This window comes from Manacus candei, unplaced genomic scaffold (genome assembly GCF_025592945.1).
Source record: "Manacus candei isolate 608988 ecotype Guabito, Panama unplaced genomic scaffold, ASM2559294v1 h1tg000015l, whole genome shotgun sequence".
NCBI classification, from domain to species: Eukaryota; Metazoa; Chordata; class Aves; order Passeriformes; family Pipridae; genus Manacus; species Manacus candei.
In genome coordinates this window covers 1,765,696-1,790,385 of record NW_026138063.1, presented here as the reverse complement: position 1 = coordinate 1,790,385, position 24,690 = coordinate 1,765,696, and the positions used below count along the sequence as shown (strand labels likewise).

Here is a 24,690-nt window from a genome sequence, read left to right as displayed (position 1 = left end):
TGTTAATTATTTAGCATCCTTCCCTTCTATTAGGAAGGACACAGAGGGAGATTAGTCTTGTTCTGAGGCTGTGTTTGCTCCCCAGACAACACACAATTAGCATTGCTATGGCTACTTTTGTGCACCATCTAGAGAAATGACTCCACTGCCCAGATCTGCTGCTGAGACCTTGTGGAATATGCTGGGTTTCCAAACTGCAGATCTGCCTGGGGAGATTTTTCAGAAAATAGGCTGTTGGGTCTTTATTTACAGATAAAAAAAAAAAAAAAATCAATGATTGCTTCCAGGACCCTTCCCTGAATTCAGCTGAGGCTCCACCCCAGGACACTGAACCTCCTCCTGCACCCCAGGACACTCCAGTCAGCTGGAGTTTTACCTCCAAGTTCAGACACAGTCGTTCCTCTTTAACAAGAGGTTTCAAAGAGAGGGTCATCCCCATTTTAATGGTGTTGATGGGTTATTTAGTTACTGGGTTCAGCTCTGGGCTCCCCAGCACAGGAGGGACACGGAGCTCCTGGAGTGGGTCCAGTGAGAACCATGGAAAGGATGAAGGGACTGGAGCATCTCCCTCCCAAGGACAAGCTGAGGGAGCTGGGGCTGTTCTGCCTCTCTGGGCAACCTGGGCCAAGAATTCCTTCCCAATATCCCATCTAGCCCTGCCCTCTGGCAGTGGGAAGCCATTCCCCCTTATCCTGTCGTTCCATCCCCCATAAATAGTCTCTCTCCATCTTTCTTGTAGCTCCTTCAGGTCCTGGAAGCAGAGCTGCTCCACCCCTCTGAGCAACTTGGTGCCTCCTCTGGACTCCCCCAACAGGTCCACATCCTCCCTATGCTGGAAAATCCAGAGCTGGAGTGAGGAATATCTAGGTCCTGGCAGGCACAGGTACCCCAGGGGAGACAGCTCTATGCTGCATCATCAGAGGAGCTTTATGGATGGAACTGAGGTTCCATCCCTCCCCCAGGGGGGCAGAGCCGACCCTCACATTAAGGATATTTATGAGACAAACCCCCACCATTTTAATTCTGTCCATTTATCCCAGTTAGTTTTGCTGCAGAGCAAATATTAATATAAATAGCCCTGCAAGACACCCTGGGATGCTGAAGCCAAATTTCCTGCCTGCTGAAAAGCAGAAGCCCGTTCCTATTAAGTGATTCATTAAAAACAAGCTTCCTCCCCTGACCTACACCTCACAAAAAACCAGCAGATTGAAATTAGCAGCAGAAACAAGACCCAAGAGCGAGTTTAAACCAATGATTTAAACCAATGATTTAAGCTTCACTTTACACAGAGGGTCACAGTGACGAAGTTGTGCCCATCCACAGGACTCCAGGGCCCTCCCTGGGTTAAAAACTGGAGCTGCTCACAAAGCTCACCCAGGAGGGTGGGAGGGCTCTGCCAAAAGGGAATCCTGAATTTCATGTTCTGCTTTTTATTACACATTGTGAATTCTCCTCTGAACACTCAATAAAGTAAAAAGTGAGAGGAAAGGAAAAATAAAGCCCAGTTTTTTAGTCAAAGTTTATATATATGTGGAGAAATTCCATGTGTTTAGAATTATGAGTGAGACTGTGCAATAATCACTCATTTTAGCAGAAACATTTGCAGTTTGGAACCATGGAATTGTTAAGTTTGGAAAAGCCCTCTAAGGTCATTGAGTCCAGTCATTAACCCAGCACTGCCAAGGCCACCCTAACCCACGTCCTCAAGGGCCACATTTAGAGAGCTTTTAAATCCCTCCAGGGATGGGGATCCACCCTGGACAGCCCTTTACATGAAGAAATATTCCCTAATATCCAATCTAAACCTTCCCTGACCATGAAGATCATCCAGTTCTACCCCCTGCCATGAGCAAAGACACCTTCCACTAATCCCAGGTTGCTCCAACCTGGTCTTGGACACTCCCAGGGATCCAGGGGCAGCCACAGCTTCTCTGGGCAACCTGTGCCAGGGCCTCCCCACCCTCCCAGGGAGGAATTTCTGTGAATGGAACCAAAAGGTTTCTCACACACAACTAAAACTCCAGATCATTTCTAACCAGGACACTGCCAAGGGCTCCAAAGCACGTTGGAAAATCATTTTTCCTCCCCCACCATAGTGAGGAAGGTGAACCTTCATCTAACTAGAAATATCTTCACACAAATGAAGGTTTGTGCTAATTTAGATTTCCCCACCAGGACACAGATAGATTCCAAGATAAATGTAATTTTTGAACTCCAGCACTGTCACTGCACAGTGAAAAAAACAGGGAATTAAAGAGTTCCAGGTATCATTCTGGCTGCATATGCCTTGCTTCCATTAATGAAAATTAATGGAGAAAGGCTGTTTTCATGGCCAAGAGTCCCAAAAGCAGGGAAACTTTTTAATAGAGCATCACCTTGCTAGAAATTATCAAGCTCTGTTCTCTTCAATATCGTGGAAAAGGGAGATTCCCCAATGTAATTGCTTTGTGGTTCTTGGATCAGATCTTGGCAAGGCAAATTCCTCTTCATTCCAATGGCAATTAACCCTCTGGAAGGGACACCTGGGCAAGGGCAGCAGAAACCCTTCCCTCCTGTTGGGTGGCAAAACTGGTCCTTGCTCAGAACAAGCCACAGATAACCGGAGCATCCAAATCCTCCAGGAATTATTCACACTTTTGGGCTCCACACTCCAATTATTATAACCAACACTAATTCCCCAAATCAATTCACAGTTTCTTGTAGCTCTAGAAACTGGGTTGTCATGGTGAATATTTACGAGGTTGATAAAACAACCTTGTGGGGAGTGGTTTTGCTCGGGCACAAACGATGCACGGGGGGAATTTTCTGGGGTTTCAGACCAAGTGGTTGGGTGACAGGAAAGGTTTCCTCAGCCTGGGGAGCTCCTGCCCTGCTCCACACCTTCCCCATGGCTACAGCAACTGGTCACCACTTCCAGCTCCTCTTTCCTGGGTGTTGCTGCTTTTCCCAGAAGCCAACCCAGCTGCTTGTCCAGCTTCTGCCTTCAGGTTTTGCTGGAGGAGCGTCAGCACTTCTGGGGGAATTAAATAAAAATATTCCCAAGCAGCTGCTTAACTCCCAACATTTAAATTCACTGATTGCACCAGCAGAGGTGACACCTGTGGCACCAAGGCTTGGGAACTTGTAGGACCTTGGCTTCAAGAGTTTGGTTGACTTTCCTCAACCTACACTTGCCACAGCATCCCTGCCATGAAGGTTTTACTGTCACAGTTCCCCCAGCACACTTGTATTATCCCAAATATTAGCTCCATGATTTTAATGGGAATTTCAATAGTTTAGCACCTGGATTACCAGAGCTGCCTTATCTGTGCTTCCCTCTTAATAAGTCTTAATGCTGAGCAAACTGACAGTGAACAAGTCATCTAAACAAGCCCATTCTTTATATTTACAGTTAGAATTGCCAGCTGGAAAGGCTTGATCTCGTTCTTAGAATGCTCTAAAGGATTTCACTTACTTAAATTAGCACTTTCACATGGACCAAAGTGTCTCACCTCTAAAAATCTGAACTCCCTGCCCAGAGAGAGCCGTGTTCTGGTTATGGAATCAGCTGCCTCAATTTTTAAATTCCTTTTAAATTGTTCTTAAAAAAAAAAAAAGTGATTGTCATGTTATGATACCCTTTGGTTGAAAACTTCTTTATTAATTTGGAGGAAGATTAATGAGCTCCCCTTTCACGTTTTAAACACAGTTCTAAACATCGTGGTTTAGTAACTGTTTTGTCTGACCCTTACTGGTTTCTTTTCCCTAAATGAGATTCCTGAGTAACAAACAGGTCTGGGAAGAGAAAGTGCACAGTTAAAGGGGTTTGTGAGGCTGGAGTGTTCCCATGGGGGTGGAACAGCAGCAGAAGCAGTTTTGGGGGGGAGATGGGCAGCTCATCCCCACAATTCCTTGGATCAGGACACACCAAAGGAAGAGGCAGTGCCCAGTTCCCCCTTGGCAGTGGGTACCTGCCAGTGCCACTGGCTGTGCCCTGGGTTCTGTGCTGGCAGAGGCAGTGAAAGGTTGATGCTGCTCATCCTTCCCTCTTCAATCATGGCCATAAATCATCTCCAGTGCCCAAACCCTTCCTTTGGGGATGGAAACCTTCCTATTTGTTCATCCACATAGAGCAGCTCCTCCACAACTGAGCTCATGTGCTGCCTTCCCTGAGGGGTTTCCAGCTCTCCCTGCTGGGCAGCAGGAGCACCACCGTGCCCAGGAACACCAGCACAACACCAGGACATTCTCCTCTAGTATTTTACCAATTATCACCAGGATTGTGTTGCCTTTTCCCCCTCCTCCCAAGCACTGGGTTGACATTTTCATCAAGATCTCTCTCCCAGGGCTCATCTCTCATGCCAGTGACCAGCTCAGAGCCCAGCCCTTCCCACGTGAAGTGCAGATTTTCCCCCACATCCTCATCCATTCCCACTCCCCATGATGACCTTCACTCAGTGCCTGCTCACAGGCTCCTTTGGCCACTCTCACACCCAACCACCCTCCCTAACCCAACAACTTCTCATCCCTAGGAAGCATTTCCATGCCCTAATCACCCATTTCTGAGAAAAAGTCACAAAGGACAAAAAAATTCAGATAAAACAGGCAGCTCATTGACTGGTGATCTGGCAGTAAACAAACCTTCAGATAACACCAGCCTGATTTTCAAAGCTGTCTGCCACTGCATCAGCCAGAGGAGAAACTTCAAAGTGGGTAATTAGCTGTACTTATTGACCTCATCTGAAAAGAAAAGTCCATTTCTCAGGACAGGCTTGTGCAGGAACCAGATTCTAGTGAGACATCTCCATTTTTATGAGTGTGGTTCAAAGGAAAGAAGAATATCTGGTTTGTCACCTCGTGCCATTTCATACCCTGGCACTTTCTAATGGCAAGTTTACCACTAATCAAACCTGTTTTAATTCAGAATCCAAAGGGAGAAAGGGTCTCTTGCTTCATTATTCATTGGTCTGTGCAGAGGTTTCTGTTCCACTCAGCATTTAAAAGAAATGTTTGAGTGTTAACAGAAATGGAGACTTCAAACACCTGGCAAAAAGGATTTCTTGATCATTCAAACCCTAAATAGTCAAAATATTCCAGCTCTTTATATTCCATTTCTAGCCTGGTAAAATTAAACAAAAGAAAAAACAAACAAACAAACAAACAAACACCAAAAAAAACCCCAAACAAACAACAAAAAAAAAAACCTCCCCTGACCTTCCCTGTTTAAAAATGAATTGAATTTTGCTTCTGGAATTGTGTACAGTCAGGAGATGGAAAGGAAACGAAAAGGAAAACGAGATACTGGATCCCAGAGTCATAAATCAAGATTTCAGGCCAGTTTAAACAGGATGGGAAAATGCAGCTGGAGGATCTGTGTCAGTCTGGTTGATCCACTGGCACAATAAAACCCCACAGTTCTGCTGAGCTGGTTTTCTCCCCTCAGAGGGTGCAAAGCAGGTTCCTCTCAGGAATTCAGCTCCCTGAGCCACGTGCAGGAAACGTTCACACCAACCTACAGCTGATAATGTGTGTTCAGCTAATCAGAAAATATCTGTGTGCTGCTGTTTAATGGCCAGTGGAAATGGAATTGTCTCCAGAGCAATTTAGGGTTGATTTTGCAGCCTTGCTGCTCCAAAGAACAAGAGTCAGGATCAGTTAATCACAGACTAAGACTGATCTTTCCTTCCCAAGCCTCCAGGTCCTCCTAACCCTGCTCCTCACCTTGCAACAGTTTTATCTTGGAGGCTTGTTCAACACCTCATAAAATTCATGTTGCTTGTTATTTCCCTGGCTGCTCCATCCTGAAAAGCTGGAAAAGCTCTTCCTCCTTGAAGCTTTTCTGCCCAAGCAGACAAAAAACTCCCAGACTCAACACTTATTTTTATAGACTATGCTAGAAGTGAAACCTGCCATGGAGCCACTCATATATATATATATATATATGGAGATATATATTCATAAATATAAACATGTATTTTTATATATTTATGCATATATATTCATAAATATAAATGTATATATTTTATATATTTTAATATATAAATATGTATAGATAAATATATAAATGTACTTATATTTATGTATAAATATTTGAGGTGCCAGTAGAAAGTAATGAGATAAAACCCCACCTGACTTTGTGGAACTGCCCAATCTGACCAGACTGAAATTACTTGAAGTTTTTAACAAGTGAAGCTTTGCCTAAGAGATAAAACTGCTCTTGCTGCTGCTCAGCTGAGAACCTAACAGCAAATAAGCCCAGCTGAGCCTTTCCAGGCAAGTCTGATTCAGATAAAATGTGCAGAAGGGGCCTTTTCATAGCCCCAGTTTCCTGAAAACATCCATTCTTAGGAAGATTTAAAAGACAGGACAGGAAATTAAGGCCCCAACTCGCAGACATCATAAGATCAGATAAAAAAAAAAAAAAAGGAGAAAATACGAAATCACAGCGTTCACAAACAAAACCTGGTGTAGTGAAAGGTGTCCCTGTCACAGCAGGGGGGGTGGAACGAGGTGATTTTTAAGGTCCCTTCCAAGCCAAACCATTCTGGGATTCCATGAAGAGAACTTCATGCACTGCCCACCCCCAGAGGGTGTCAGTCAGGGGAGGTAAAACCATTGAAACACCAAGGTCTGGCACCATTTCAGGAGTGTGGGTTTGGACTTCACCCTTAAATCCCATCAGGAGCAGGAGCAATGGATGGGAGCTGGTCTGGGAATAAAACTGCCCTTGATACACCTCCTGGAGCTGCTGGTGGGCACCAAGGATTCCCCCCCTCCTTTGCCACCACCCCAGGGGATGTTGTCCCTGGCACCACCAGCAGCCCCTGGGGATGTACTGCCTGAGCAACAGCCAGCACAGAGACAGAAAACATTTCCTTTTTTAAATTTAATTTTTTAATATATCCTTGTAAATACTTCCCACCTCATTCCCTGCATGAGAGAATCAGCAGACAGGCACCTGAGGATCATCAGTAACTCAGTCTCTGTTGTCACTAATGAGCCTGTTAATTGGGGCTCCAGGAGAAGCCTGGCTGGGCAATGGGCACAGAGTGAAGGTTTTGATCCAGTGGCAAAGCCAGAGAGTCCAGGGGACATTTCTGTGGGCTTTGAGGGAGCCTGTGCAGCTGGGACTGGCATTTCACTGCTGTGCAAGGTGAAATATTGGCATAATGGTAATTGGAGTTTTTGCATGGCTTCAGAAAAATAGAAATAATTAAAAACCTAAACCCAAGCCCACACAGCTCTTCACCCCCTGGAAACCCCAGGGCAGCATCAGAAGTGGTGGGTCTTATTGAGCTGGGTTAGAAAATATTGTTCTGGAGCTGCAGATCCACTCTTCCATAGAATCCCAGAATCCCTGAGATTGCAAAAGCCCTCCCAGCCCATGGATCCCCTCTGTGCCCCATCCCCACCTTGTCCCCAGCCCAGAGCACTGAGTGCCACAGCCAGGCCTTCCTGGGACACCTCCAGGGCTGGGCACTCCAAACCTCCCTGGGCAGCCCCTTCCAGTGCCTGACCACCCTTTCCAGGGAGAAATTCCTCCTGATGTCCAACCTGAACCTGCCCAGGAAGAGCAACAGCAAGAACCCTTCCTTTGAAACACTTGCACCCTTCCTCCATCTCAGTGGCAGAAAGGACTGTGACCCAACTCCCCAGACATTTGAATTTTTCTGTCATTACAAAGCGAGACAGAGCCCTTGGGCTCCCACCTGGAAGAACCTGCCTGATGACAGCTCTTCTTTTCAAGGTGCTTCTACAGCACCTCCAATTCTGAAAGTTCCCTTGTTACCCCCAAAGGTCTTTCCCAGCTGAGCCTGTGAGCGAAACATCCCATTTTCATCAATAACGCTCCAAGAACACAAGGAACACCACTAAAGCAACACAGAACCACTGCCAAGCTACAACAAGGTCACAGGAGTGAACTTTATTGGCTGAAAAGCTGCAGAAAAGGTCAAACAGTCACGAGGAGTTGCATCCCTGAGGATTCAGTTTGTGTGTGTGTGTGAGGTGAGGGTGGGAGCTGCAGTGAAATGTTATATAAATGTTAAGCTGAAGCTGCTGCCTTAATGCTGTGGTTGTATCTCTGGCAACTGCAGCATTAACAGGATATATCTGTCACAATCTGGAGCTTCAGGTTTAAAGAGGAAAGCAAATGTTGGCACTGGGTGTTCGTCTGCCCCGTTTATCATGGATTGCTGGAGCTGGGAAAGGTCAAATCGCTGCTTCTCCAGCAAACTCTTTACAAGGAGATAAACTTTGGCTGTGGGAAGGAAAGGTCAGGTTGATAAGGCTCTGTGATCTCTCTGAGCCAGCCCCTGCTCAGCATTTGAAATAGTGCAAAGATCCTTTTGTTGCTGGGGCAGTTTTGGGTGTATGGGCAGGGACCAGCAGGTAGCAGCCATGCCAAGGGAAACCATCCCTTCCGCCCTGTGCTGGGCTCTCTGCTGTGAAACAGGGGCATGGGCTGGGGTCATTGTGAGCTCACAGTTCTCCCTCAGCCTCCTTTGGAAAGCATCACAAGCCACCATGAAACATAAGCCCTAAGCTTAGGAATTAAGCCTGGAAGTATCAAGTGGTTCTGTGGTTCACTGAGCATTTCCTTGCCGGGAAATCATTTTTACAGGCACAGGAAGCCAACAAAAAACACAAAAGCACCGTGACCCCAAAGCTCTGCCATCCCAACCCAAGCAACTTCTGAGCCCAAGCCTCAGCATCTTCTCCTGCTGGAGAATCCCAGGCTGAGTTGGGCTGGAGGGACCTCAAAGCCCATCCAGTGCCACCCCTGCCATGGGCAGGGACACCTTCCACTAGCCCAGGTTGCTCCAAGCCCCGTCCAACCTGGCCTTGGACACTTCCAGGGATCCAGGGGCAGCCACAGCTTCTGTGGGCAACCTGGGCCAGGGCCTCTCCACCCTCCCAGCCAGGAATTCCTTCCCAGTATCCCATCTAGCCCTGCCCTCTGGCAGTTTAAGGGATTAGGGAGGTGCCTCCAGCCCAGCAGCATCTCCTGAGCAGGCAGAATCCAAAGCCCAAAGTGCTCCTGTGATGGTCCCTCCCGTGAGGACTGGTGGTTTCTCACAAGGTCAATAAGATTTACTTTGCTCCTCCATCAGCATAGCCAAAAAAAAAACAACCACGAGTGGGATGAAGCATTTTTCCAAGATTTGCTTAGTGCCCAAATACGTTTTTAAAAGCCAAGCACAAACTGAAGCCTAGCTCCCATCAGTCAAGGTTCCTGTCCAAATTCCTTAGGATTTCTTGCTGTCACAGCAGAACACGAGGAGCTACTCAAACATTTGGATTTATTAGAAGTTTTTCCTGTTGGATGCTTAGAGGAAAACAAAGCAATTTTTCAAGGAGGTTTTCCTGCCTAATCAAGAAACCCCAGCCCTCTAAGAAACAAAGGTTTGGCTCAGTCTTTGTTTCGGAGCAGTCCCCGTGCAATGGGATAACAGGAATGATGCTGCTGATCCTGGGAAACACTTGTGTTCCTGCCCAAGGACTGACCACTGGGAAAGAGCTACTGGGACAAAGAACCACATCATTACGAGCCCAGACAACTTAATTATCACTAAATTTAGCAGCAAGGCACTAAAGGCTATTGAGGGAGTGAATGGATTTCTATTTAAATCTCGTGTTTCCCCTTTCTAATTTCAGCAGACAGAGGAGCAGCACAATGCACTTAATCAATAATTGCTGTACCTATGGCAGTCATTACTTCCCTTGCCATCACACAGGAGGTTGGTGACCACTCTCCAAACCTGGATCTCAGGTTTGGGCTTTGGGAGCCCCCCTGGAGCGATGGCCCTGTTCATGGAGCACATGGAGCACTTTTGTTCTGCCACTAATTCTTCAGGGAGAACAAGCTTTTCCACTCATATCCTATCAGATCCTTCCATTTAAACATTGTAGGGCTTGAAAATAATACCCAAAACATATCTGAGGGCACCACCTGGATAGGACTTGGAGACTGACCCAGCTGGAAGAACAGGCTGCTCGCTCTTACTCCAGAGCACCAAACCATCCACTTGTAGCAGTTCCACATTTTGGATTTTTAGGGATATGAAGCAGTTTGGATTGTTCAGTCTCATTTGTTATCTGGCAGCACCCAGAATTTCCCCTGTCCATTCCAGCACTGAATCAGAACCCCTGGCTCACCAAGGACACTTCTGGCAGAAACCAGACCCTCAAATCTTATGGGAGACTTCAAGGGAGAGAGGATCCACCAGGCCCACAGACAAACTGCTCTGCTCACAGTTTAGCCTTACACATGTCTTTATTTTGGCCTCATTTTCCACCTGCATTCGTCTGTCTGTGCCAGCTGAGCTCCCAGGGCTCTCCAGGGGAGCCTGCCCTGCTGTCCTGTGTGCTGGCAGAGCACTAAGAGGAGGGTGCTGAGTTGGGCTCATGCCCCCTGCAAAGGATGTGCTGCAGCAATCCCTCCCAGCTGAACATTCCTAAAGGGTCCAGTGCACTGAGCACTGGCATTGTCATCCTTCCTCTGGGAGCGTCTGCAAGGACACAGATTTTTCTCCATGAAGAAAGTTGGATGGTTTTTTGTTTGTTTTTAAAAAGAGCACAAACCTCACTAATGGTGGAGGAATTGGTGACCAGAGCACATGCCTGTCTGCACACAACACCAGCAGCCCCAAGCCCAGATCCAGGGGGAAACACCACTCCAAGAATGTGACTTCTGCTGGTACCTAATTAGCCCTGCAGTGCACTGCTGCTGGTCCAGGATTGGGATCAAAGGTGATGAACCAGGGAATCCAAGCTGGAATTACTGCCCAGATTTAGGACTCCACCACAAGCAGTGAATTTTCCCTTTAGTCCTTTTCTCAGCCCAGCCACGCTCTGCCCAGGCTGAGGGAAGGGGGGGTGACTCCCAGCACGGGGGAATGTGTCCCCTCACTCATTATCCTGCCACAGCAGGCTCTGCTGATGTGCCCTTCAAAGCTTCCACACTGAGCTGGCTCAAAACAAAGCCCAGCTTTGCCAGTCCATTAACTCAGCAACACTCATCCTTGAGCCTCCAAGAGGTGAGGGGATGCTGTGAAAAACAAGCTGCAGAGACACCAAGCTCAGAGCTCTTCCCTCCACAGCTCTGTAATCTTTAATTTAACCAGCATTATTGTCTCAGGAAATGATGCTGCTCCTCCACTGTCCAGCAACCCACTCCCTGAAACTATTAATCCAAACTCCAGCCCCAGGTGAAAGCTCAGTGTCCCAATATTCAATATTTCTGATCCACTTCATTAAGGAACAGTTCAATAAACAGCAGTGCAAAGAGGGGAAGCACTCCCAGCTGCTCTGCAAGTTATGAGGATGGTAAGTGAAACAAAAAAAATAGCTCTGTGAAGTGTTTATCCCTTCATCTCCCAAATAATTAGGAATACATGAGATCATGTTACACTTCCTAAACAGGATCTGGTAATGGCTCCTGGGAATACAACCCAGGGACAATAGTTTGTCACAGTAAGGCAGCTCTGGGGGGTTCCAGTGGAAATGGGAAATATTTGTTTCCCTTCTGCAGTGCAGCAGGAGCTGCCACGCTTGTTAAGGAGCAGCAGGGACAGCTCCAACTGGGATTGTTTTAAATTACCCACAGAGTTCCTGGGTGTGCAGGCACAGGGCTGGGCTATAACTCCCTGAAATGGTGCTCCCCGTGCTCTGCAGGAGCAGAGAATAAAATGTGACACAAAGCATCCTGTAATTACTGCTCTGCTTTATGGAACATCACAGATACACCACGGGATGGATGACACAGCACCCAGGGGCTGCTGCTGCCCCAAACTGGAGCAGCTCAGGAGAGGCTGAGCTGAAATGAGTGATGGGTTTGTGAAAAACCAAGAGCCTTTACTGTTTGGGAGCATGTGAAGAACAAACCTCTGCCTTTCCAGGCAGTTCTACAAGTCCTTAACCCTTTAATACTGATTTCTGTTGGGGGGGCTCTGCAGAGGTCTCACCCTGGGACCTCCTGGGGGCAGAAGGGAAGGCAATTCCTGCTCCCAAAGGGATTATTGCCCACAAAACCTGCTCCATCAGGTGATGCAGCTCCAGGATGTACAGCTAATGTAGAATGATGGAATATCCTGAGCTTGAAGGACACACAGGGATCATGAGTCCAACTCCTGGCCCTGCACAGACACCCCAACAATCCCACCCTGTCCCTCAGAGCATCATCCAAACCCTCCTGGAGCTCTGGCAGCCTTGGGGCCGTGCCCACTGCCCTGGGGAGCCTGGGCAGTGCCAACCACCCTCGGGGTGAACCATTTCCTGAGATCCAGCCTAAATATACACCAGCGGGGTAATAAATGCTGTAGTCTTTTACTCCTCCAATTCCCCTTTATTACAAAAATATCACATGTAGAATGGCTGCAGAACTTCTCCTCTGCCCCAAACCTTTCAGGCCAGACCTCATCTCCTCTGCCCCCACCCCTGCATTGCTGACTGGCCCCTGCACCCCTGGTTATGCCCTTTCCCTCCTGCCCTCCTTTGCATCCCAACCTGCATTTCACTTGTTCCTGAGAACAAGGAAGCCCTCAGGCTCCACAGCAGCTTTAAACAATTGTTTCAGCCCTACTACATTAAGCTGCTTATTACAGAACAGCAGCTTCACCCCTGGGCTTGGAGCAGGTGAATAAATCTTCCCCCAGCAGGTTGGTTTTACCCCCTCAGCCCTTCTCCCTTTCAGTGATACCTTGTCCCCTGCATTGCCCCGACAGATTTTTGTATGCATAACTTTTTCCAGATGGCAGATTCAGCGCAGACAGTGATTTCCATAATTTAAATCTGCTCACTGGCATAAATTACATCCCAACACCCTGCGGGTTTCCTCCCAGCTCGGGCAGTGCCCAGGCAGGGGGATGGATCCCAGGGGGCTCTGCAGGACCCAGCTCAGCAATGGCACAGGTGGGAGAGCTGAAATGAAGGAATTATTTCCTCCTGGCCATAACTCAGAGCAGGATGTGCTCCCAACAGCAGCACTGCTGTGTTGGAGGGAGCTCCATCCGCAGGTTTAGCTGGGAGGCTGCTCCAGAGTCAGGGAGAGCTGCTGGGGACACATCTGGGCTTTCCCACGAGGAGAAACACAAGGCTGTGCTCCAAGTGGGCTGAAATAAATCCACCATCAGTGATTATCTTCCCCGAGTCACCAGGCTGAGATCAGGGCTGTCACCTCTCCGGGATCCAAAGCAACACATCCCTCAGAACTGTGGGTCCGCGGGGCCAGGTGGGGCACAGCCCCTCCAAACAGGAGCCTCCCGCCAAATGTGAAGCTGTTCACCTTCCAGAGAGCTCCAGTTTATCCTGAACAGAAGTTTCTGTCCCCAAATACACCCAGCAGCGAGTGGAACCCGAAAGCACTCCGACCAGAAATGTGCTGGCAAACACGGAACGCAAATGTATTCCTGTTCCAGGGAACATAAGTCTGAATCCCAAAATAAGCCCCAGTACCAACTAAAACACACACATTTCCCCACATCTTGTCTTGCTTCCATCAATTCAGTGGCACGAGGAGGCAATTGCCATGGTTAACATATGCACTGCATTAAGGCTGGCCAAGATTTCACATTCTTTTGTTAATTTGGCAGAGGGGAAAGACACAATAGAAGAGAGCCCTACAATTTGCAGCCATCTGTGATACTGCAAACAGTAATAAACTTGAAAAGTGCTGTTATTATATGTTACCACTCCGAGCCAGCCAATGTCTTCAAACATTTATGCCTCTTATGTCTAAATTAATGCCTCTTAATTTCTGTACTGAAAACGTGTTTCCAGCCTTCTCTCCCCATTACATGACCATTAATCTTGTCCACTGGATTGGGCTCCCTGAGCACAATACAATTTACCCTGTCAGAGATCACTGCAGGGCTCATTTTTATAAATGTAAGATGCTGAATTACTTAATTACTTAATGCTGTTATTTTTAGGGCTGTGACAGGCACCACGAGCACTCAGTGTCTTGGGCCACTTCATCTCCAGGCAGGGAACCCCCCTCTGGTGGGGCACATCCATCACCTCAGGACGTGAACACGAAGCTCTCCACCAATTAAACCCAGAGTTTCAATTAAAATCTGTGTCAGAATATTCATGAGGCTTCTCCCAGTGACAGGTTTCCCTGCAACTCCCCTCCCCCAGCCCTGGGTGAATATGTTTTCTGTCCTGATGGTGAATCTCCTGTCAACCTTCTGCCAGGGAAAAATTCCAGAGGCTCCTCAGCAGCCATGGGGGGGTCACATCCATCATCCCCAGGCCTCTGTTCTACTTTTAATTATGTCCCTTCCAATCATAAACCCACGGAGAACGTGGCTTTTAAATTGCAGAGCAGCCATTAAATCCCCTGCTCCAGTGACATTAACCTGCTTTGTTTCTTGGAGGAAGGCAGAGATTACCTTGTTTTCCAGACTTCACAAAAGATAACTTTGCCCAAAGTCACAATCAGTTTAAAATTACTCTTGTTTTGTGTCACACACTCCCTGTGATGCTGCATTGAGCTCTGAGAATCATTTCCAATCAGCAGCAGTGCTTGTAAATGGGTAATCCAAGATCAATCCCTCTGCCTGGGACACACAGCTCAGTTTGAACACTCTGCTTTAATTTTACCTAGTTAATAAAATAAAATAGGATGTTTTTCACGTGGTTTATCCCGTTTATGATTAACTCACAAAGTCTGCTGCAGTGTCAGTGATTTGCAAAATACTTCAAACCCACTATATCATCATTTAAAATCTGTGAACCAAAGCACCAAATGTCACAAAACTCAATTAAAAAAAAAAAAAAAAAAGAGTTACTCTAAAAGTACAGTTTGGGTCTGTACTTTTAGGTATAAGCAGATTCCACTTTTGTGACTATTGGGACGGGGAGTTTGACACAAATCTAAGCAGTTGCTGAAACACTGACCCAAAAATGGGCTTACACACGTGTTCCATCCTCTTTAGGCTGAGCTTAAACCCCAGCAGCAGCTCCCAGGCGGTTTTGGCATCTCTGCCTTTGTGAGTGGACATTTTCCATCCCAATTCCAAAGCAATCCTGCTGATGTTTGGGATCAATAAGCACCACAACAGCCTGGCTGTTCAATGGAAAATGCCCCAGCAGGCACTGTTGGCCTCCTGCATTTCCCAGGGAAAGAAGGAAAAAAGAGGGGCCAGGTTGGAGCAACTTGGGCTAGTGGAAGGTGTCCCTGCCCACAGCAGGGACTGGATGGGCTTTAAGGTCCTTCCAGCCCAAACCATTCCATGATTCCACAAAATCCAGCTGAACGACGTCGGAATCGGACACTTCCCATGGGAAGCAAAGCCCTGCAGCAGCTCCAGCCAGGGGAGCTCTGAAGTTCAGCCCAGTTGGAGGGAGCACAGGGCAGCAGCACCGAGAGCTTTGAGCCTTTCAGTTCATCCAGTGAGACCCTCGCTCAGAATCCCAGGAGAACTGTGGGGGAGATGCTTCCCAAGGGAGGGAACAGCACTGCACTGCCACTTTGATTCCCACATAAATCAGAACTGCCCACCCAGGAGCTCTGCTGGCACCAAATTACCTCTGACAATGAGCTGCTGCTCGAGGAGAAATTCTTTAAGCTAAGCCTAAAATCCAGGAACCTTTTATGGAATCAAGACCATGGAGCACAAATGCAGAATCACCCAAAATGAGCCTCTCCCTGCCAGCAGGAATTCCACAGGACATGCACAACTGCAGAGATCAATTTAAACAAAAGGTTCCTTAAAGAACTGCTCATGTTTTCACCTTTGAGCATGTAAAACACTTCAGCTTAACTGAAGTGATTTAAAGCATTAAGTGTTAATAAAACCCCCTCACATCTGAAGGGTCTGTGTTTCTGAAAGCAGCTTGTTTACGTTGTTTCTTCTAAAATAAACCGAGTTGAACACTGTCCAAGTGTTGTTTTTAATAAATGTAAATAATATTCTGAAGCAGGGACGAAGTGGCAGCAGTTGAGGGGTAGCTGAGCTCCCATGGAATGTCAATGAATTCCCTGCTTGAGCATCAGGGACAAAATGAGCAAAAACTTTCCCAGCTTGAAAGGAGCTTCCCAGAGCTCCAGAGCTGCACTTTTATTATTTATGTAGGGAAAAGAGATGAGCAGCAGATGAGATTAACAGCAAGTCAAACCTAATGAAGACTGTAAAAACACTGAATTTGGGTGAAATTAAGGGCAGGTTAAACTTGCCATTAATGAGTGAAATGCAAGAGACACTGGAGAATGTAATTAGGATTTACATGTAAACCTCATGGTAACATTCCTGCAGCTGGGAGGTTAGACCCAGGTTGGGAATCATGGAATGATTAAGGTTGGAAAAGACCTTTAAGGTCACCAAATCCAACCATCAATCAGCAGCACCAAGGCCACCACTAAAGCAGGTCCTTCAATGCCACATCCACGTGGTTCTGGGACACTTGGATGAAGCCTCAGCCCAAGGAAAAGTCACCAGAGTGGCCAGGCTGGGGAAAAGCTTCTCATCTCCATGGATTACGTGGATTACAGGGATTTCTGGGATTGAATATTGGCATTTCTCGGAAAAGGAGCACGAAATTCCAACAGAACCCATGAAATGCTCTCCCACAGCAGCCCCTGAGTTCAGGAGAAGACACGACCCAGCAGGATCTTGCCAATGGAAAGGCAGGTTGGGGTATCCAGGATAAAAGGACAACAATGGATAGGTGACCACAGAAGGATGAACTCCCAGCTGAGGCTCTGGACCACAAGGTGGGTGGTTTCCCCTGGCAGGATATCAGTGACCTGCTGCCACCACTGTGACAGGGGCACCTCTGCCCCATTTACCCACCTGGGGCTTCAGGGAGGGCACATTTATTAAAAAATAAAAATTAAAATAAGAACATAAGTTTTGGGATTTTTTTTCACCTCCTCCAGACTGCACATTGCCAGTGAACACACATAAAGCTGGTAAATCAATGGTAAGGCAAGATAAAAATAGTTAAAAATAAGTTTATAATTTATTACATTTCACACAAAGGACAGGGAACTCTGTCCTCAGTCACTGCATGAAAGACTCAGAATGGGAAGGAGATAAAAAGTGAGGAGAAAGATAAAAATAGAGAAAAACTAACATCAAACATTCCAATTTTACTTCCTATTCCTTCTTTCCTTAAGTAGTCTCCAAGTAATTTATGAGATGGGAGGAAATCTCTCCTAACAGGATTCATAACATATAATTCTTCAATTCTAAAAAGTAAAATATGATGTTTTTCACGTGGTTTATCCCATTTATGATTAACTCACAAAATCTGCTGCAGTGTCAGTGATTTGCAAAATACTTCAAACCCGCTGTATTATCATTCAAAATCCATGAACTGAAGCACCAAATGTCACAAAACTCAATTAAAAAAAAGAGTTACTCTAAAAGCTGTGAATATTTGTGCTTCACGTTTGCAAGTTCTCCTCTGCAAACACAGAAGGTCAGAAATAGATTTTTTTCATTAAAAACGGGAAGCAAGACCATTCCTGCAGAAAATGGAGCTGCAAAACAAACAGCAAGTTCTTCCTAATACTGAGGCATCGACACCACCTCATCTGAGCCCACCAGACCTGATGCAAAAATCTCCACCAAAGCAAAAATGCAATTTTAACCATATTTCCCTTTTCAGGTTTTGCTCTTTCAAGGCCTTTTTTGATGAAGTTCCACTAAAACCTGCTTTGGATTCACCCCAGAGACACCTCCTGGCTTGAGAAATAAGAGCTGAGGTCACATTTTTTAACTACAGCACTTCCAAAAGTGCTCACTTGGACTGATCAGGGGTTTGTGTTTGTTCCTAATGGATGTTCCAACAGGGAGTGTCACAGGAAAGGAAAGGATGAATTAAGAACTTTGCATCAGGCTTTAAAATACCCTGAGAGTTCCCAGAGAGAAGAGCCAACCTTTGCTGGGTTGTACCACTGCTGTCAACATTCCTGCAGGAATTTATCCAGAGGAAGCTCTGGACTGACTGGAACACACAAAAAGGGAATGATCCATTCACCCACCCTCGACAGGAGGATGGGGGGGGAATAAAAGGAACAAAAATCAACAGAACCCACAAAATCCAGAAGCTTTTCTGCCTGTCACCATCTCCAGCAGGCACCTGCAGACCAGGCAATGCTCCCAAACACCTCCTTCCCCACAGCTTCCAACTGTAGCCCAAAGATTTGAATTCCTGGGCTTTCACAGATTGCAGACTGGTTTGGGCTGGAAGGACCTTAAAGCCCATCCAGTGCCACCCCTGTCATGGGCAGGGATTGTATAAAAGATGTTTCTGTGCCTTAACCAAAGATTAAAGCCATGAGTGCTCGAGCTCCAGTGCCTGACTGGTGCTCCAGCACCAACACAGTCCTGGCTGCTTATCCCAAACTGCTCTACCCAGACAACAGAATGTTTCCAAGGCCCTGGAAGGAAGTGCCAGGGCTGCTGGGTTTGCTTTGCTCTGATGAATCCCCTGTTCCTGAGGGGATGGGAATGCAGCTCATTAGGCCCTTTGTCGAGGTGTGGCCGCTGTTCCTGCTGCTCCCTGGCAAGGGAATGTTGGCAGCAGCTCCTGTGATCACCAGCCACTGCTGCTGAAAGATTGCCAAGCCTAATGTTTCTGGGATGATGCCCGGGATGGCAAGAGAAAGCTCGGGCTCAGCTCCCTGGGATGCAGCAGGAATGGCTGGGATGGATGTGCCAGGAGGGCAGGGATGGCTGGGATGGATGTGCCAGGAGGGCAGGGATGGCTGGGATGGATGTGCCAGGAGGGCAGGGATGGCTGGGATGGATGTGCCAGGAGGGCTGGGATGGCTGGGATGGATGTGCCAGGAGGGCTGGGATGGCTGGGATGGATGTGCCAGGAGGGCTGGGAGGGACGTGCCAGGAGGGCTGGGAGGGACGTGCCAGGAGGGCTGGGAGGGATGTGCCAGGAGGGCTGGGCTGCAGGAGGTGGGACCACGGCAAGGATAAACAAGATGGGCTAAATTAACACCCTGCAGTGAGGACTCCTTATTAGGGATGGAGGGACAGCAGGACTCGTGGAAACAGAAGGGAAAAGGTCACTCCAAAAGGATTTTCCTCTTTCCTGATCATTCTTAGAAGGAGCAGAGCTTTGAAGTGTAGGAAACTGCATTTTTTGATGTATTCTTGTATTGTATGAAGGTGTTTCTGTGCCTTAAAGAAAGCCAGTACAGAAGAAGCTACAAAATGGTCTGGTAGGTTTTCTTCTTAAAAAACACACAACAAAACCAACCAAACAAGGCATCTTTGGGTTTCTTGCAAAAGTATCAACATTTTCTTGAGGAGCTTCTCAAAACATTCCTACTGGACCAGGAATAGTTTATATTTCCTACAGACAAAAGCTTCTGTCACAGAATCACAAAATCCTAGAGAGGTTTGGGTTGAAGGGACCTTAAAGCCCATCCAGTGCCACCCCCTGCCATGGGCACCTTCCACTAGCCCAGGTTGCTCCAAGCTCTGTCCAACCTGGCCTTGGACACTCCCAGGGATGGGGCAGCCACAGCTTCTCTGGGCACCCTGTGCCAGGGCCTCCCCACCCTCCCAGTTCTGTTCTGAGCAGTTGACACCAGCCATGAAGCATTTCCAACACACCCCAAAGAACAGCTCCTGTGCATTTGGGGACAGTGAACAAAGGGCTGCTTTATTATTATTATTATTGTTATTTTATTTCTCCAGTTTGTGCTCAGAAACTGTTTCCTCTCAACTCCTGAGTTTAACAAATGCCCAACCCCAAAGAAAATCTCCCACCCTGTTCTTCAGGGAGACAAATGTACCACGGGAACAACAGCACAAAGCTGATAAAAACCTGCTCAAACACAGTCATTAAATCTGGAAGCAGCAACACAACCAAGGCCAAGTCAGGTCCATCCTGCTGGCACCCAACCAAAGGCAACACTCGAGTTCCAGGGACAATTCAGCTTCAGGACACAGCCCCAAAACCCAGCACAGGGAGTCCCAGAGCTTTGGGTGGTTGGGACTTGCTCAGAGAAGCAGGTTCTGCCCAGCAGCATCTCCACAGACTTTGCAATTCCCAGTCACCTTTCCCAGGGGGAAAGGCAGATTTCCAGAGACAATGGGAGCCATGGAGGCTGAGAAAGAAGAGCAGCCACCTCTCTCCAGAGCCTGCAGGTTATTCCACAGGGCAAATTCCACATCTTGCTCCCCCCACAACACGTTTGAACACTCCTCCTTTCAAGGTGCAAATGTGGACAACAAACAGCTCCAGGAGATCCCTCTGCACTCGCATTCCCAGCCCTCCCAAGAAGAGGAATAACACTTTCTTACCTGTTTTTCACCCCCATCACTCAGGTCCAAGGGTGCAGAGGGCAGCTCAGACACGAGGCAGGGGAAAGGCAAAGCTGGCTCTCCCTGCTCCAAAAGGCTCCAGCTCCCACCCCACTGGGTGGAGATCCCCACACCTCGGGAATTGGCCTCCTCCCCCCTCAGCCAGCATGACTGGGGCTAATTCCAGGGATTTCAGGTGCAGCAATTACAGTAATTCCCACAGAAACCCTCCAGCAGACACCTGGTTGTTTTTAGGCTGATGCACCGAGGTGGCACTGAGAGGAGAGTACTCCATAAAACCCCCGAATTCCTGGAAAAACTGATCGTTCTGGGAGGGAAACCAACCCAGAGACCACCAACACATGGAATTTGTTCTTGTGCCGGGCTGTTGGCTGGGTGGGAAGGGCAGGGGAAGCTGCAGGGAGGGGGGATTTGTGTCACCGAGGATTGCAACGACCCTACAAAGTGTTTGTACAAATCCTTTCGGGAAATTCCAGCCGTGCTGGGAGGAGAAGGGCTCGGGAGCACTTCCTGCAAATCCTTTTGCTCCTAAGGAGCTTAGCTGTTTTCAGACATGTCCCTAAAATTGGCCATGGTGGGTTGATGACACCAATCTCCTCATCCAGTGGCTCACACGGAGCATCCAACACGACATTCTCAGTCCTGGGCTGGAATTCCTGGAAAAGTTCCCCCTGTTCTCCTGCTTTTATTGTCCTAATTCCTCACCAGCACGGCGTGGCTGCTGTTGAAAAGCACCTTTGCATTTAATAGTCCTGTTGAACACCTACATTTTACGGGTGTTTTAAACACTCCAAATTTAACAGTCCTATTTAAACACCTCATTGAGTTCTGAAAATAACCCCGAGTTTTACTACTAATTTCTTTTGCCACGGACTGGCAATAGGGATTTTTAAGAAAAACCTGAATCCAGTTACCCAGTGTAATGTGTGCTGTATTTATTTGGGCACAGCTCTTTTTCAGTGCTTAAGCAGTAAAATTTCATTTGGCTCCCTGTTGGGGTTCTTTTGCCTGCTGTAAATTACCCTACAACAGGGAAATTTTCCTATATTCAGCATAATTGTGTCTTTATCATCTCATGCATTACAGCTCTCCTACCCCAAGAAATAATTCAGTGTGATTCCCCTCCTTGAAAGCAGCAGTTTCAGGTGGGTGAGTGGTTCATATTCCTGATTTTTCCTATTTAGGAAATGACATATATTTTGCTTTTAGCACCAGGAAGCAGCTCCTCTGAGCCATCCTGGCCAGGGGAGGACTGGCTGTGACTGAGGAGCATCGTCACAGTCAATGCTTGGGGTCAAACACCATCTCCAACAGGTCTCTTGCTTCCAGGTGTTACTAAATCCATCCTCAGACTGCCTGGGGAATCCCCCCCAGTGCCATGGGCTGGGAGCTCCTTTCCTCTTTGTCTCCCCACAGCTCAGTCTGGACCATATCCTACAATTTAATGGCCCATTTCAGTGTCTGCCATGTCAGTCTGGTTCTCCCAGGACCCATTTATCACCATTCCCAGTTTTCCTAAGGCCAACTTGAGGGTTCCACTCCTTTACCAGCCCTTTAAATGAAGTGTTGTCTCAGCTCAGCTGACTCCCCTCCTCACAGAGGTGCTGAAGAAGAGCTGATCATTACTGTTCCCTCATAGATATTTTCCCCAGCACTGCTTTTTTTTCATCTCAAAGCCACTTTTTAGACTCTGTGACCTTGCCAAATGGAACTGTCTCCACATCCTGCCCAAGCAGAGCTGCCTTCACCCCGTGACCAAACTCCAGCTAAACCCCAGACATCCCTATTTTTTTCCCAGGGCATTCCCAGGTACCCCTGGTGTAGCTGTGGGGGATTGTGCACGCTGTATTTATTCATCCAGGCTGGTGCAGAGGAGCAGTTTGGACTCAGGTGCCAGCCTCTGCTGCTCAGGGGACATCACAGAGAGCTGGGACAACACCTGGGGGTTCCACATCTCCTGCCCACCTCAATTCCGGCCCTCCTGGTGCTCCAGGATGTCACAATGCAGGTTTTTCAGATGTCAAAAGAATTGAATATTTGGTTTAGTGTGTTTTCCCAGCTGAAATCAGGACACTTAAGAGCCACAGGTACCCAAAACAGTAAAAATTCACCTTCAGAGAGCACAGCACAACCAACATGTCATTTACTACTGTATTTTCTGTGGCATCCAGGGAAATTGCTGTAAGTACAAACACCTGCCTTGCATTTGATCTCAGCCCTGTACAAGCTTCTGAACACAAACCAAGGATTTAGCCCTTGGGCATAGAAATGGTCCCCTGGGTTTTACTGAGATTGCAGGAGTCCACAAACTGCAGGAGTGAGAACCTGCAGGGGCCTCGACTGACATAAAATCAGAGTTTTAAGAGGCCAGAGATTTAAAGCAAGGGAAGGTCTCACATTCTATCTGTTCTTTGAAATGCACAGTGCAGGCAGGGGGGGGAAGTGTTGGACACAAAGCCAGAGGCTTTTCCAGAGCTGCACTGAGAACATGAAGTGAGTCCCAGCACCTCATTGCCCAGGGAAATTCTTTATGGATTTCTTTTATTTATAAGACTCCTGTGGAGCTCATCCAACCTACTGGAAAGCTGCAAAACTTGAACCAAGGCAGTAAAAGGAATGAAAACACATCCAGCTCTAGGTAAATCAGGTATTCCTAAAGCAGCCTTTTTTTTTTTCCTGTGCAATTTAGCAAATGAGTTTACATTGTCTGACAAGTTGTCCTGGAAAACATAAAAGCTCAGATTAATTCCAGCTTTGTCGAAAGGATAATTCAATATTTGCTTCTTTCCACCCACCCACACGAGAGCTGGGAGCAGTGGCAGATCCATCAATACCAACATGCTAAACCTCCTCCTCCTCCTTTCCCACTGGGTTAAGAGGAGGGATTGTCTGGGCAGGATGGATCCTCACCCCCTGGGTCGGATCCCTGCCCATGGAATGCCTGAAGAAACACTCCCAGCCAGCTGGGACTCCCTGTGCTGTCTCATGTTCCTCTGCTCTGTCTCCTGGGAGTTAATAAACCCCCTGGTTTAGTTTCCACTCTGTGGTGTTTCCATCCAGCCACTTCCATCCATCACGTTCTGCTGGATAGCCTTGGAATGGTGTGGACACATCCAAGCAGTGTTTGGAAAAGCCTCGTGGGCTGTTTGTGCCCTGGACAGAGAGGGTGCCCCGTCTGGGATGTCCAGGAACACCCTGTGGGAGCTGCTCCTGAGGGAAGCTCTGCTGAGAGAACACGGGATTCGCTCCTAAACCAGCCTGGAAATCTGTGAATCTCTGCCTGTTACAACTCCCGGGGCAGGAACGCCAAAAATAAAGGCTCGATCAATCCGAGCTGAATGACTTCAGTCCCCTGCCCACCGTGGGAGCCCGGATTGGTCCCGCCGCGTTCCCTGGATGACTTCATAGGGATCCAGCCCCGCTCCCCGCGCTGCTCCCGGCACAGCCCGCAGCTTTTCCCTGCTCACAGACAGCTGAACTCTTGCCTCCGGGAGCCCTGCATTGATCTGCTATTCCAGGGCTCGGATTCCTGCGGAATCCCGAGGCTGAGCCCCCCGTGGTGTCACCCCACGAACCGCAGCCACGTTTTGCCCCCAGTAATTGCAGAGCCAAAGGCAAAAGGCTGTTAAACCCGGCGAAATCCCGGCACGGCAGCGTGGCCAGAGCTCGGCACAGCCCTCCCAATTCCCAGGCATCTTCTCCAAACTGTCCCCACACGGAGATGCTTCTCCCCTCTGCCAGCCCCACATCTCAGCTTCCCTGATAAACTCACACGGTAGGAATCGCATCTGCTAAGCTCCGTTCGTTCGAACCTCAAGGAAAAAGTGCTGCCTGATCCACGATTCCTTAAGGAAATCGGCCCGTGCATCCCTGGCTGGCGAGTAAAACAAACAGCATCCATGTCCCGCTGGGCTCCGCCGCCCCCCGGCAGCCCGGATTTAGGGAGTTCCGAGGAAGCCGCGATCCCCCAAAACCCCCCGGAGCTGCACGGAGGGGGAGGTTCAGGGCTTTATTTAGAGAATTAAATCCCTTACCAGCCGCATGGTGAAGTTGCCGAGCCGCCCGCGGGGAAGGAAGGCAGGAATGCCACGGCCACGCGCTCCCGGCTGCTCCCAGGCTGCGGCTGGAATAGCGGGAGGGAGGGAAGCTGCGAACCTCGGAGTTGAGCTCGCTCGGGAGGCACCAGAAAAACCTCAAAGAGGGGGGAAAAAATAAAAAAAAAAAATAAAAATATGAGAGAGCCAGAGCGGGAGCTCGCAGCCCACAGCCAGCGAGATGAGAAACTTCTGGCAACTCTCCAGCGCAGGGATGGATCCGCTGTCATTCCGAGCCCAGCAGCCGCGGGAATGAAGGGAAACTTGGATTTACAGGCGGCAAAGACGTGCAGCCCGTTTGGTCAGGAACAATGCTGGAG

The 24,690-nt window shown here is 48.0% G+C and overlaps 1 protein-coding gene and 1 long non-coding RNA gene across 2 annotated transcripts in view; one reads left to right on the top strand and one right to left on the bottom strand.

Moving 5' to 3' along the window:
* Positions 1-24,334, bottom strand: part of SCHIP1 (schwannomin interacting protein 1) — a 132,486-nt gene extending 108,152 nt beyond the window's left edge. Inside the window, exon 1 of the mRNA XM_051781868.1 lies at positions 24,311-24,334. Within this exon, the coding sequence (XP_051637828.1) occupies positions 24,311-24,319 (9 nt within the window). The 5' untranslated portion in view covers positions 24,320-24,334. The remainder of the gene's footprint in view (positions 1-24,310) is intronic.
* Positions 22,287-23,549, top strand: LOC127468608 (uncharacterized). Its single transcript, XR_007903612.1, has 3 exons — positions 22,287-22,363; positions 22,829-22,914; positions 23,337-23,549. It is a non-coding gene; the product is annotated as an uncharacterized LOC127468608 (long non-coding RNA).
* Positions 24,335-24,690: the final 356 nt, after the last annotated feature.